Raw genomic sequence first — 14,476 nt, 5'->3', positions numbered from 1 at the left:
CATTCCTGCACACCCTCACACAACCACCAACTCACTTCAGGTTGCGCTCACTGAAAGCCACTTGACCAACAGGGGGAAAAAACCCACCTTCTTTAAACAGGAACCATAACACTAAATTCAAGATGCCTCCCCACTACGCTTCTGAAGACCTTCCTTTGGAGGCTCTGACAAGGTGCTCCTGAGAAAGGCAGAGGCTACAAACAGAGCCTGAGGTTTTTCCTGCTCCAAGAGAGGGAAAAATAAACCCTTCATGAACCTGTAAGTTGAATTTCATAAAGCAGAGGATGTTGCCACCTGCTGCTTAAATATGAGCAGACATTAGTTTCCTGGTGTTTGGGTCATTTCTAGGATTTGAACTGTTTTGCAGCCTGATAAGCCTGGTTGGAGGGTGGGGGGAATACTGCTTGTTCCGGAGACTAACAGCTGTTTTTTTGCACTTGTAACTCAGCTGTCAGCGACTTCTCTTCCACCGTACTGCTGGCAAACACAACAGACCACAAAACATTCACTTCTCTGTGGTTTCTTCACTGTAGTCAGGTTTGCAAATCAGGTGGGCTACCACAGCAGGCAAACATCACCTACAAAGCCTTCAGAGGAGCCGGGTAGGTACTCAGCTGCCACTTCTTCCCTCGTGCCTCTTAATACAAGGTGCAAATCTTCGGGGATGATGAGGATCATGGGTGGCCAAACCTTGGGCAGCCAAAAGCAAATTCAAGAGAGAAGGGGCTTGTAAAATTATTTTTAAAGAACTGTAAAAAGTGCATAACCTAAACACACTAGGAACAGGTGCTGAACTGCTGCCCTTATTTGCAATTCAAAGAATTAGGTTGTAGTATTGAGGATTAGAGCATACACTCTTTGTACAGGATTAAATAAAAAGGCCCAGGTTTCCGTGAGACAGTGGCTTGGCAGTCAGAGGGAAATGAAGTAAAACCAGCCCGGGCTGCTCTGCAGGCAGAGCTGATGAAGCAGCAGCATTGGATTGCTATTCCCCCTGGTGAAATGCCTCTGGGGAAAGATCTATTAATTACAGCCATCTGGAAGAGAGCCTCAGCCACAGATGCAGTCGTGGTGCTGGGGAGGGGATGGCAGGCTGGAGCTGGGGACAGGGCTGAGCAGCCAGCCCAGCGCTGTGGCCGGGAAAGGACAGCACATGGTGACTATGCTACATCCATCCATGGGACCAGGGGAGAAACCCCACCAGGGTTTGGTGCATAGGAATGGAGACGCAAAGTCTTGGGAATCACGCTGATTCAATCTGAACCTACTTTCTGGTTACTTTCTGTAAGGTCTCCGGACAGGATGAAATTGTGCTGCTACTTACTTGTTTTCTTGGTTAGTTTTCTAGGAGTTGGATCAGCTCCATGCAGGGTCTAAAACCACCAAAGCAGCAGCAGAGGGGGAAGGCGAGGAGCTCACGCCGTACCAGGTGGCAGGACACTCAGCCACCGAAGCTGGCCAAACCTGTTTCATCCATTTTGCCAAGACCCACGCCCCTGCCTTCATCTCCTGCAAGAAAGGTATTTTTTGCTTCTGCGGGGAGACCAGGATCTTTGTTTTCCAGATGGAAAACTGAAGAAAACTACAATTTAGGTGACTTTCCGGAGTTCTCAGAGGCCTTTATTGGCCAAGTGAAAGCCTGAATGCTGTCAGCACAGTTCGCAGACTTGGCACATATGAAGTAAAGCCTCCCTCTTAGTGAGGAACCAGCGGTGTGCCGGTGCTCTCATGCTGCTCCAGTTAATCTTTGCTAAAGCCCACAGACCAGGGCTACTTTTGCTGGGTAGAAGGCGGCAGTAGCAAATTGTTTCCGAATTTTAACGTTTCCTGAGGCATAAGTGAAGTTCAAAATCAGCGACAATTTCAAAACTTCACCATTGCACTTGCCTTGTGAGAACCATATGGACAAGTCAAGTCTGGGGAGAAGTGATTCAGCAGCTCCCAAGGGAGAGGAGCCAATTATTCTCAAGGTATCTACATGAATAGCCCCTGAGAGCAGAAAAGGGATTCCTCTTGCCCCTCGGTAATCTTGATAAACTATAAAAATCTGCCTTGGTCATTGCGACATGGCTGCTTTTTGCATTGCATTTCATTGGCTTCCATGAAGATTATTGCTAGCAGAATGGGGTGGGGAGAAAGCAGAGAAGCCAGAGGAATAATAGTCTCTTAATAAAACACAACTGCAATTTTTATCTTGACTTACCCGGTCTAGCTGTCCCAGGGCAAGCTGAAAGATGATCACCTTCATTAAAAAATCGCTCTGGCTGCACAAAACAAGCATCTCGGCTGCCTCGGAGACCTCCCTGGAGGACAGCGCAGAGGTGAGAGATTACAGAAAGAGAACCAGAGCTGCCTTCCCAATCACGAGGGGAATGGATAAATATTTCTACTTGTTTTCGTATGTCAGTCAGCAGTTTCTTTTCATGATATTGCTTGAAAATCTGTTCCCTCAGTCATCCACTTTTAAAAGCTCATTAGAAGAAAACAGGGTGCAGCACACAGGGATTAGTCACACCTGCAGCCTCCGCAGCAGCACTGCCTGGCATGCCAGTCCACTTGCAGGTCCCACAGTGCAGCTGCTGGGCGCCCACCCACAGTCGCAGATGCCCTCCTGCATCCCCTCCTGCTCACGTGGGGATGCCCCAGGATGCCCTCCTGCATCCCCTCCTGCTCACGTGGGGATGCCCCAGGCAGCTGTGGATACCTGATGAATGGATCAAACTCTCCGGACTCACAGCTGTATATCCTGGCAACCATAGGAAGGGAAAGACCCGTTTACTGTGCTTCCTCACTACTATCTGTAGCAGAAAAAAGCCAGTAACGTGTATCGGCGAACCAAGGTGATGGGAACAGTGCTTTGTTCCAGCATCAGCAGGTGGTTAGCTCTGGGTGCGGGGGAGGATTCCCATTTGCACTCTCTGAAGACGACCTCTGCCATTTTTACCAGGATATAGCGCACATTTCTAAAGATGAACATTTGTGACTAGTTAGAAGCACAGGAAGCTGCCAAGAGCAACAGCTGAGTAGTTCCTGGGAGAAATAACCATGTGGCAACAGGAAGGCAGGGGTGGGCAAAACCACAACGCAGTGCAAAGCTTCAGAAGTGCTCCATTCCTGAAGGGGTGGAGGTACGAGCAGCTCATTTCAGGAAAAGCGACACAGCAGATCCTGGTGTCAGGGGCAGGTTGTCATTATGGCTGGCCACCAAACCCACCAGCCACCTGGCAGAGCAAGATGCTCAGCAGAAGATGGGATGAAGCAGGCATGGGTTGTGGAGAAGGGAATAATTGCCTTTGCTGAGCCTTAAGCAGCGTAAGGTCAGGAAACGGAGATGTTGGCAGTGGAAAAATGCAAACTGCATTAAGACAGGCTCATAAACATTAAGGTTAAGCTGGCAGGAAACCCAAGAACTGCATGCAAAAGCAACCTCAGCAGCTAGCCCTTGGGGAAAAGCATATCCCTACCTTGGGCACCTAACACAGCCTGTCCTCGCTACCCAAAGACAAATGAAGCTGGACAATACTGCACAAACTAGGCAGATGAACCCTTCATACACTGGTTCGCTCCACAGGTTCAGCTACGCTTTCTGCTTATTTCCGAAGCATGAACTGGTGACCCTGCCCAATTCTTGGTTTCCATGTTGATTTATTTGTATTGAAACATCTAAAAGCATTGATGTTTTAAGCCATTTATATTTAAACCAGATTGAGGGGTTTCTTGAATCAACAAAGACAAAACCAATACTCTTCTCAAACAATTAAGGATCTATTCTTTATGCTTACTCTGGAAATTATGAAGTGGAAATGTAGATTGCCTCACTCCCTGGGGTGCCAAACTGAGGGACGGTTTTGGTATTGCTCGAGCAGCCTGACCACAAGGAGCACTCCGGTGATACGAGGTCACCTGAACTCAAGAGGTCCAACATGTGGCCTTTCGAGGAGCCAGAAAGGGCATCAGCTGGTCACTGACCACCCAAGGGGAAACGCAGTGAAAACTGGAAGAACCACAACGCCACTCCACCAAAACTTGACACTTCGTATTTCATGCTGGAAGCAGGAACATTAGCATCCAGACACAGGATGCTGAACCTGAATCGTGGTCAGCCAGATAAGCAACCCAATATGGGAACGTGTTTCACATCAGAAGAAAGTCCCAAGTTTGCAGTCTTTATTCACTTTTTCATATATAAAAATATAGGTGCACTTTCATATCTGCCTCTATATAAAAGTAAATATACCCTCCCCCCAAACGTATGGGCTAGTGTAGTTGCACATTCAACAGGGCTGTTTGCAGTGCCACGCATGACAGGACGACGACTGTTTTCCCTTCCTCACTACCTCTTTAACAGAACACACTCTAGGCTGAATTGAGATCTTCATTCTAAGAGAGTAGCAAAATTTCCAGCCTCTTGACTGCCTGAAGACTAGACTATATTATTCTAACAACTACCGTTATAGAAACATGCAGCAGATGTACAGAACTGCCCTTTAATACCTCTTATTTTGTGCCTCAGTGGAGCAGGTAATGTTTCACAGCATGCCATAAGGGAAACAAGAGACAAGCCTAGTACTGTCCACTGACACCTGGATGCAACAGGTCTCTGACCAACTAGCACCCACACCGCACCACAAAACCTCTGCTGCACCTACTTTGAGTTGTGACACAAATACAGGTAAATTTAAGTGCCATTTATTAGCAAGTAAAATGAGTTTTGACTTTACATAAGTAACACATTGAAATTACGATTTATGCAGTATAAGAAAAAATCCTGGGCTGTACCATAGTACCTCTTTAGCTTATAGACTTTTTATTGGCTACACAGCTACTGTATTGCAAGCTGCACAGGTTCACTCCTCCTATTCTCAATTTTTTTTAAATTAACCCTCCCCCCCAACTAGAAAGTGCAGAGAGTCTGAAAACAAATTCTAGTTTTTGGCAAACTTGTACTCTTCTGGTGCAGCCCAAACTTGCCATAAAAACCAAAGCATTTAAAAAAGAAGTTAAGGTGACAGAAGTCTCCCCAAAAGGACAATGCTCCATTTCAGAAGAGAACTCTGAACACTTGATTTCTGTATGCTCTAAATTTTCATTCGAGCACAAATGCTGTTATAGAATATCTATGTGCCCTCATACAAAAGACCTAGCAAGAGCTTATACCAGTTTCTGTTTATCCCCAGCGTGTGTGTGGGAGGATGGAGAATAGGAGTGGGGAGAAAGAAGACAAGCATGATTCAAACAAGTTTCCTGATAAAAGAAATCCCTACTTCAGAGCAAATGGGAGTGCTAAAGCACTAGCATATCCACAGACAGCACATCCATCCTGAGTTTTGATGAGTCCTGAAAGCAATTCAGAATCCGCAGCTTCTGTCCTGCATGGTAACTTCTGCCTGTTCTTTATATTATTCAATTTATTGAATTAAACTGAAACCTGAGGGAGTGGGGGGCAGACGCAGGCAGTGTACTTTTGCCGTGATGTATTAAAAGATGAGATTTTGCAATTCTGTTTACGTGAAAGGGAAAGCTATGTCCACTTACTGATAATCTGTGTCTTCTCTGAAACGAGACAGGCAGAATATTTGAAATGAGTTATAAGGAGGCCTTTATATAGACGACTGAAAACATCTTCATTTCATTGGGAAGCTCTATCTGAATAAGTGATATTTCTGATAAGCATAACGCACGTAAAAGAAAACTGAACAGAAACAGAGTGATAGCAGGGGTAATACAAGGAACAACGCAAAAAGCAAAAAACGAGCCATTCTTCATTGTTTCACAGGCAAAGACAGACATTAAAAAAAATACAATGGGGATTTTTAAACAAGTTACAGGTTGCAATATCAAGTTCCTGGCCACTACATTTATTAAACATGACTCAATTAACTAAAATCAAAACCAAAACAAAACACCCTGCCCTTGCCAACGAGCCTAACAGGAGTACCTGAAGAGGCTGCAAATGTGTTGTTACACAGCAACCTGACACAGATACACATAAAAGCTTGCCGAAGGCGTAAGAGAGCGCGGAAGGCGTGACTACCGAAACCGGAGCTTAGCGGGACACAGCAGGGTGGTGTGGACACTCAGTGCCCTCTTCTGGGCAAGACAGGCCCTTGTTCTGCCGAGCCAGAGCACAGCCACTGACGCTGGATTTTCTGACAATTCCACACGGCAAAGGCATTTTCCGTACCTTACACTAACCCCTGGGCAAATCAAGGACACGGGTCAACCCGGTCTGGACGGAAGCCAGAAGGTTCAAAGGTTTCCCGACGAAGTACTTCGCTGTTTTAGCGCCTTTAAAATTTCTGACACAGCAGCGTGTTACATCACAACATTGTTTATTATGTGACTTTTTACAATACAAACAAAAATACAGAAATGCAGTATATGAATACAGCTAAATGCGAAATGGTGATGTTTTTCTTGAGGCCATATTCCCATTTCTAGTAAAATAAAGACTGCACACAGGTAGAAACAGGTTGGTAGTTAACTCCACAATTTTGCCTAGAAATGACCTATAAATGCGTTTTCCTGCTACTTACCATAAAATGTAAAAAGGGAGTTAAAGGAAAGTTTTACTCACTGGTTCCTACCATATGAAAGAAGCTATATTCTATTTAGGAGGGCCAATATATGGAAAAATATCTAAATTAAATGTTATTACAAAAAATGAAGCAGTAATGAGATCCTTCTGGCTAAAGAAGTTACTAAATGAGAATAGCATATATTTAAAGAATCCAAAACATAAAAGGGTTGTTATAAAAAGCTTAGGTGCACTGTAAGCCTACAACTTTTGTTTTTCCATGTGTACTTTTAAACAATGGAAGTGTCAAAAATAGGGTCAAATGTGTTAGACTAAATTACATTATTGTATATGCTGCACTGAATGGAATTCTTGTATTATGATAACAGAGAAGCATTGTTTGCATCATATTATGGCAATTTATCCTCACTAAAAACCGTCTAGAGTCCTTGCATTTTTTAATGTCCTGTAAACCGTCATCCCACCAGAACATGATTGTACAACAGTAAAATGTTTTCTTTTGCATTAAAATGACATGTTTAAAAAAAAAAGGAAAAAAGGTACTTAGAGCTGTTATTTTTCCAAGTACACAACACCCTAGACAATTCAAGGCATCTCATTCTCCATCAAAATTAACAAAAATTTGTCATGCTGTTAAATCCATTACTATGGATACAACTGGTGCAAAATTGGTCAAATGGATCCAACAAACACTGATGTCCAGGCTGGCATATTGGCAACTAATACATAACTGGTGGTCAAAATGATGCATTTAAAATATCTTCCCTTTCTTCTTATTCTTTTCCAAGGTTCTAAAATGATATAAAAAAAAGTTTGTTAAATAATGCATACGTGCTCTGATTTATTTTTTTTTAAATCACTAATGTACATCTTAAAATAGGCATTTTATAAAGCTTTATTGGTTGCAATACGATGTATGAAACTTAAGTACACAGTACTTGTACTACATGAAGTCAACCAATGCATTTATCACTAGATTTCCCCTTCCAAGGACTAGGAGAATTAAACACTTGCATTCTCAAAGCTTTAACTCTTCATCCCTCAGAAGTCTGATGCAATCTAGCTTTCAAATACAAACGTAGTTGTTCTTAGATAGATATAGTTACGTATGGGCAGTGTTTTCACAGATTAAAATCTGCTTTAGAAGCTAATAATCCTCCCAATACTTCCGATACATGCTCGTTTATAACTGAAAGCAGTTCAAGATTTTTCTTGGCTTTTAAGTGATGCTTCCATAGTGGTCGACCAACATTGACCATTATTACCACAGGAATTGCCTTTTAGCAGAAAGCTACAGAACATTTACTGTGAACTGCAGGGCAAGACTCCAATCTACCTGGAAGAATTCTGTTGTTCCAAAATACGTTGTTGAGCTTCCCAGTTTGCTTTCTCGTCCTCAAACTGGCGACGCTTTTCCTCTAATTCTTTGTGTTGTGCCTCCAAATTCTTTTTCATTTGCTCATGGCGTCGCTGCAGCTATAGGAAAAAGTTACGAACAGAGTCAGTAAGCGCAGAAAACAGCAACTTTTGGAGCCGTGGTAACTATACTAACGCAAGAGAATAGAGTATTGTATTTTCTCTTCAGAGAAAGTAACTCTTAGACCAAAACCCCTAAGGTTATAGGTATTGCCAATAACAGAAACAAAAAGGGTATTAATCCCATAGCCTCACTTTACAGTTAACAGAAAACACCCCAAATGCTGCCTGAGTTACAAACAGGAGTTGTAAGCAGCTACATGTGGCAAACAAAAGGAAATTCAAGAATACTTTGATATTTGATGCAAATGTTAAGAAGCAAACTGCAGAGCATTTGAGTATCAGTAATGCATAAATTAGCAGCATCTTTGACTTTGTGTGGGGAAAAAATCCCTAACACTGATTTCATCCTATAGCATTAGCTATATTAAGGATCTATTTGGGAAAACATTACTATTAAGTGGATTAATCTATTCACTGATTAAATGAATTAGTATTATTGAAGTGAATTGTCTACACTGCCAGAACAGTATAAGAAGTCTCTCCTGTAAGTTGCTGGGACAGACTGACAATCAAATGTGTCGTATGTGAGAATGGAGACACTGTCAGGAAAAGTGATTCTTTTTGTGTGGTGTAACACGTTTTTGAATTGAGTTAAATAAAACTCCCTCTTTCCTTACTCTCTTGCAAGTCCCTGTCTTACATAAACCCTTCAAAACATATTTCCTTTTACAGATTTTTTTTAAATGCTTTATACTCAGCACTGTCTACTGCCTACTCTTCTACATTTAGAGAAATACAACAGAAGTTTATGAAGTCATGAATGGTGAAGAAAAAAAAGGAATGAATCGCACAAACATTTAAAAACTGGTATCGCAGGATGGACTCAGTCAAAAAGTCATGAGGTAGTACATTAAAAACAAAAAGAAAGATTGTTTGTTTGTTTTTCATATAACAAGGAGCACGGAGGCCAGAAGTATAAACGGATTCAAAAAGATTCGAGACAGAAATTGAGGAAGGATAAATCCAGTGACTAATTAAACCATGATCCAGTTAAAACATCTAGCTTTAAAATCCTCAAATTGCTGACTGGTGTATCTTAGCATTTATATCCTTATCTATTCGCTTCTCCAAAAGAAAAAGAATCTAGATTGATATATTTTTTTTCCTCTGATCCAGTATGCCTTGGCTCCTTACAATGCCTAGGCTGCCAAGCATTTCAACTGTCCTTCCAAGTTTCCTCAACTTCCCTCAAATTTGGAGCCAACTTTCTTTAGGAACTTTGACAGTTTTGAACTTCTCTATTAGGCCTCTTGCGAGAAGCTGCCTTCTCAAAACTTAAATTAATTTTCTACTTAAATGTAGTTTTATAATAGTCTCTTAAGAAAATCACTTCAAGAGCTGCTTGAAGCCCATAAAAAACAGTTTCACTGTTAAGACTTCACCTGGAGATGACAGAAATTAGTTAAATATCCATAAAATTTATGTATGCTCAAATGACACCAAAACACTGACAACAACATATCCCTGACTCTTTCTTAGTCTAGTAATTCTCATTGAGATCATTTCTTATAGACATCGTATCAAATTCCTGAAGTGCTTCTTTAATATGCAAAGCAAGTTATCATTACTACATTAGCTTATGTAAACCATGAAAGTCTCAAGAACTTTTTAAAGCACGTGGAAGAGAACGGGCATAAAATATTCCAAAGAAGAGGGAGAGAAAGCGGGTTAAGAAAGTTAGAGTATTTTAACATATTGTGACTGTGAAAATAAAAAGAGAATGCATGTGAACATTAAAACTACGTTTTAAGTTTGGCCTTATACCATTTCAGCAAAGACAACAAGATGAGAAAGAATAACTGAGTTGTCTTTAAACATAAAATCTAACTATGGAATCAACTCCTAGACAGAGGTTATATTGCAAAGTCTTGGCAAAAAGAGCCATCTCTACACTTGTTCAGCCTCAAGCATGTTGGGGTTTAAGACATTTTGATTATTTTGATTACCTCAGCTTCAGAGTCCTTCAGTTTCTGAACTTTTTCTTTGACTTTCATCTCAAACACCTGTTCCATTTCCATTTCCATTTTTTTCATTTTGGCTACATGCTCCCTCCTTTCCTCCTCCATCTGTGCCAACGGGCTCCTGCCATAAATCCAGAAGAAGAAGTTAGCTAGTAAGAACTTTTTTTCCTGTCTGTTATATTAGGGCATCTGTAAAAAACAAGATAAAAATGCTGAAGCATTAAGATAAATAACATCGCTGTACGCACTGCTACCTTAAATTCAATTTGCATTATTATATTAACTGTTTAGTTAAGCTTTCCTCAAAAAGACATTTCATACAATATCTTTTCCTCCCCCACAATTGATTTACATTACATTTAGGTTAACAGAAACTCTTGACTTTCTATCTTTAGTAGAACCTGGTCATGGGAAGAGAGGAAATCAAAGTTACAACAACAACAAAAAAATTAGCATCTTCCAAGTGATCTTCAGGCATCTTTTTCTTTCCCGTTCAAATATATACAAAAATTAATGGACATAATAAAAATTTTAAGAGCGCTGCAGACAAAAGTCCCATTTCCTCTCTAAATCTTCACTGTTCAAAGTGAGCCCAAGAGTAAGTTAACATTACAACTCTGTTGAACGCTGTGGTCGTATTTCTGAAGAGATAGCAACTTTGCAAAAAAACGTTCAGGCAACTGAACATCGGTATTTCATGGAAGTGTTAGTTGGAAGATTTTCCTTTAGAAAGCTATTAATAAACTTAATGTATAAAAATAACATACATTACAGTAACTACTTTCCTGGATTTTACTGAACTTTTAAAGCTGTATAAGCCTGCTATCCATGTTATGGTGATACAGGTTTTAAATAGAAAGTTTCACATTAAATAACTCCCAATAAATGAGGATGATTTTGATCTAGTGATGATTGCTACATACAGTCTTGTAAGACTTTTCTGCTGTTCAACAAAGAGCAATCAAAACAAATCACTGGCCTCTTCTTTCAGTTTTGAGTACATACAGCTTAAAATGACAAAGTTTTAACTATCGTGTGGGTAAAAATGAAGAACTGAATATATTTGTAACTGTTACAATCAACCAGCAGAGGGTATCTACTGTAATGTACGCAAAAGTCACTCAGAGCAGCAAATTGTAAAATAGAGGTGGCAAGCTTAAGCTCTATCAAAAATATTTCAAATCTTAAAAAAAAACCAAAAAACCCCAAACCCCTGTTCTGATTCAAATCATGCAGAAAAAGCATTCTAAAAGGAGAAAAGAATTGACTAACTTTCAGTAATGACTGTAACAATCAGCAATGTCTATTTTGATTCAGAATTTGCCACTCATTCTTAAAGGAATGGAGGTTATAGATCAAACATCTGGTTTGACTATTAATGGCTCATTTTATCCTTCCTGCTTGCCCATTTTCACCAACTAAGCATACAGTGAAAGTAATCAGTGTCATATGAACTCAAGGCCATATGAACTTTTTCCTCAAATACCAGTATTTTAAAGGTGACAAGTGGGTGGGGGGGGGGGGGGGGAATGGCATTTCCACTTAAAAAAAAAAATTAAATTGAATCTGAACTAGTAGTTGCAAAGCCTGGATTGGTGAGTAAAATGCTGTATAATATATGGAACTGAAACTGATCCTCAGTCTAATGTTTACTTTAGCCCTTCAAAAGGCCAACTGCTACCAACTTTTGTCAATGAAAAAAAATGGTTAAACACAGGTGAAATACAATAATACACAAAAATAAGAAGAAAATGAAAGAAGAGGTGAGCAGCAGTACTTCTAGAAGCTAACCAGCTGTCAAAACAAGACTATTTTCTTGTTGTTACCTTTTAGAAGTGTAAAGTTCTCAAATGTATCTGCTCTTCAAAAATGAACCTAGGAAGTAGATCTGAATACTGAGGAATCATTGCTGCAGTTTCTACAGACTTGAAAGGGGAGCAGAACCATCCTTGTATTGACAACCTAGTAATCTAACGGGGATGTCATGCAAGCTGCATTTGAGAAAGTGGTAAAAATCAGTCTGCGCAGAAAATCTGATAAACTAACAAGCAAGCATTTACAGCTGAGAGCTTTACAACACAGGTCACAGCTGGTTTTGTTAGGTCTTAAGTATGTGGCGTGGGTAAACACACATCATCCTGTATTTCAGGATAAAACTATACAAGGGACTTGAACACAAAAAAGCTGAAGGGAAAAAAACCAAACCACTAAACAAAGATGTAAAACATTTAACTGATTTAACAGGATGTACGTTAAAACAGCCCTCTAAGTTAACGTCCTGGTTTTGGCTGAGGTTAAACCATGACAGTCAATCTACAAAAATTAAAAACTATTCTAGATACGCGCAAAGTGGAACCTCTGCGAGCCAGTAGTAAGATAAAACCATGGTCAGAAAAGAGTAAAGTAACTAAATCCCCAATCCAATGAAGAATTGTAAATTTACAGATAAGGATGAAAATTTCACTAATTCTTTATAAGCATCTATGTAAAGATGATGGAGCTACAGAGAGAAACTGGGGGAATTTCATAATTTATGCACTTCTACTCATTGTTCAAATTTGACCAAATTTGTCTTGAGGCTTAGCCGAAAAGTTTCTAAAGAGGATAGGTTTTTACAGAGATATTTGTCACCGAAAGTATTTATAACTTCCTAAAGTTTACATTAGCACAGCTTTAGAACAAAACAAAACAAAAAAAGACCTGCTAGGGAAAAAAAACAATGCCAAGAGTGGGATAATAGGAAACTGTTTTAAATTTGAAACATTAAACAGTGAAACCCCTTTTGTGTTTATAAAATTTTTGTCTTTAAGTTTTTTGGAAAAATTTAAATGACCACTTACATGCCTTCAACTGTGTCAAATCTAAAAAACAAAAAATACAGAGGCTTAGCTTAGCATGCTTAAATAAAACCACAAAACCAAAAAGCAATAATTAAAAAAGTAAATTCATTATTAATAGATTCCTAAAGCTAATTATGTGCTCCCCCAAAAGCAAATTTTTCACAGTAAAAGGAAAGACTGTTAGTTAAAGCTTGTTATATTTATTTCAAATTCAGTTAGTAAATCACTACACCATGTAAATATTAATGCAGGTTTGATGTGTCTCTAAACAAGTTTCCAGAAACCAATGCCATATCGAGGCTTCTCTGTTCATTTAAAAATTGTCACCTAGTAAAGGACACTGTATTAAAAACCCATGAACGTTCTTGTGCCACAAAAAGAGCACTTGACTTCAATGGCCAGCAGAGGTCTCACCGGCGGCTGAGCTCAGCTCGGAAGAAGGCTTGGCTGCAATGGCACCTCCCCAGAGCATGATGCTTAACCCCAGCATGCCTTGTGTTAGCACTTCACTAATACTATAGGAGGGAAAAAAAGAACTCTGAAAACAAGATTCTGATATTAAGTCTCACCACATAGTAAGATGGGCTGAATAACAATAGAACCATTTTACCGAATTCGCTAAGAATATAGGCAAAACGAGTTAGAAGTAGTGTAAGCTAAGCAGTTAGAAGGACCTACGCATTGTGCATTTTGTTACCTTGTGTGACAGGTTATTGAACAGATCAGTAGATGGATAAGGCTCATCTTTACAGTGTACAATATGACTTTCAGTAAAATAAGGTTTTAATTTTAAACTCACTGAAGATATCAGCTTCATACAGAAAACTGAAAAGATTGCTCTGAAATTTAAAATGCCTATTTCCTCACATCATGTAGTACACATGTGAAATTACAGTTACCACACAGTTTGAAGAGACAAGTTATCCACATATGTGAAGATTATCCTTGACATTTTATTCTGTTTTTTAATGGTTGGGATGATGTTGAAAATTTGAAGAAACGGGAAATTAAACCTAAAATACAAAAAGGCTACATAATCATGGAAAATACATGCTTTGGATTGCTCTTAGGTTACGAGTTACTTGTAGAACAGTCGATTGGAGTTCCACCAAATCAAAGGAGACAAATCAGAGAGAAAATTATCAACTGGGCAGAAGAAACTGCTGCAATTCATCTGCACAGTATTATTAAAACTTGTAGTGCATACTTCTATTAGTTTTCACATTTGTATTTTTGTTCAAAGAAATACATTAACAGTTGCATGAAAAACAAAGGTCTGCTAAGATCACAAAAATACAGCTGTTTTAAAGGTACAAAAGGTCAATCCAGTCTCCAACAGCTGCCAGTAAGAGATACTTTTGGAAAAGTGCAAGAACCACTGCGTGTACATCTCCTCTTACGGGTTACCCTCCCAGCTTACAAAAGAACAGCAGCCTCGGAGTTTCCAGAGTGTCCTGGTTTCGGCAGGGATAGAGTTAATTTCCTTCCTAGTAGCCGGTACAATGCTGTGTTTTGGATTTAGGATGAGAACAATGTTGATAACGCACCGATGTTTTAGTTGTTGCCAGCTAATGCTTACACTAGCCAAGGACTTTTCA

General features: G+C 39.8%; 1 protein-coding gene across 2 annotated transcripts in view; it reads right to left on the bottom strand.

The window, feature by feature from the left end:
* Positions 1-6,313: 6,313 nt before the first annotated feature.
* The window catches only part of SEPT7 (septin 7), a 69,797-nt gene continuing 61,634 nt past the window's right edge, over positions 6,314-14,476 (bottom strand). Inside the window, exons 11-14 of one of the 2 annotated variants that reach the window (XM_009332405.1) lie at positions 12,879-12,899; positions 10,024-10,159; positions 7,875-8,014; positions 6,316-7,329 (exon numbers count right to left, since the gene is read on the bottom strand). In XM_009332405.1, coding sequence (XP_009330680.1) covers positions 7,290-7,329; positions 7,875-8,014; positions 10,024-10,159; positions 12,879-12,899 — 337 coding nt within the window. In that variant the 3' untranslated portion in view covers positions 6,316-7,289. Of the gene's footprint in view, positions 7,330-7,874; positions 8,015-10,023; positions 10,160-12,878; positions 12,900-14,476 lie in introns of both variants that reach the window. The other variant, XM_009332406.1, reaches the window with a different exon arrangement.

This window comes from Pygoscelis adeliae, unplaced genomic scaffold, assembly GCF_000699105.1.
Source record: "Pygoscelis adeliae isolate BGI_AS28 unplaced genomic scaffold, ASM69910v1 Scaffold58, whole genome shotgun sequence".
Taxonomy (NCBI): domain Eukaryota; kingdom Metazoa; phylum Chordata; class Aves; order Sphenisciformes; family Spheniscidae; genus Pygoscelis; species Pygoscelis adeliae.
This window is presented reverse-complemented; position numbering and strand designations above follow the sequence as displayed.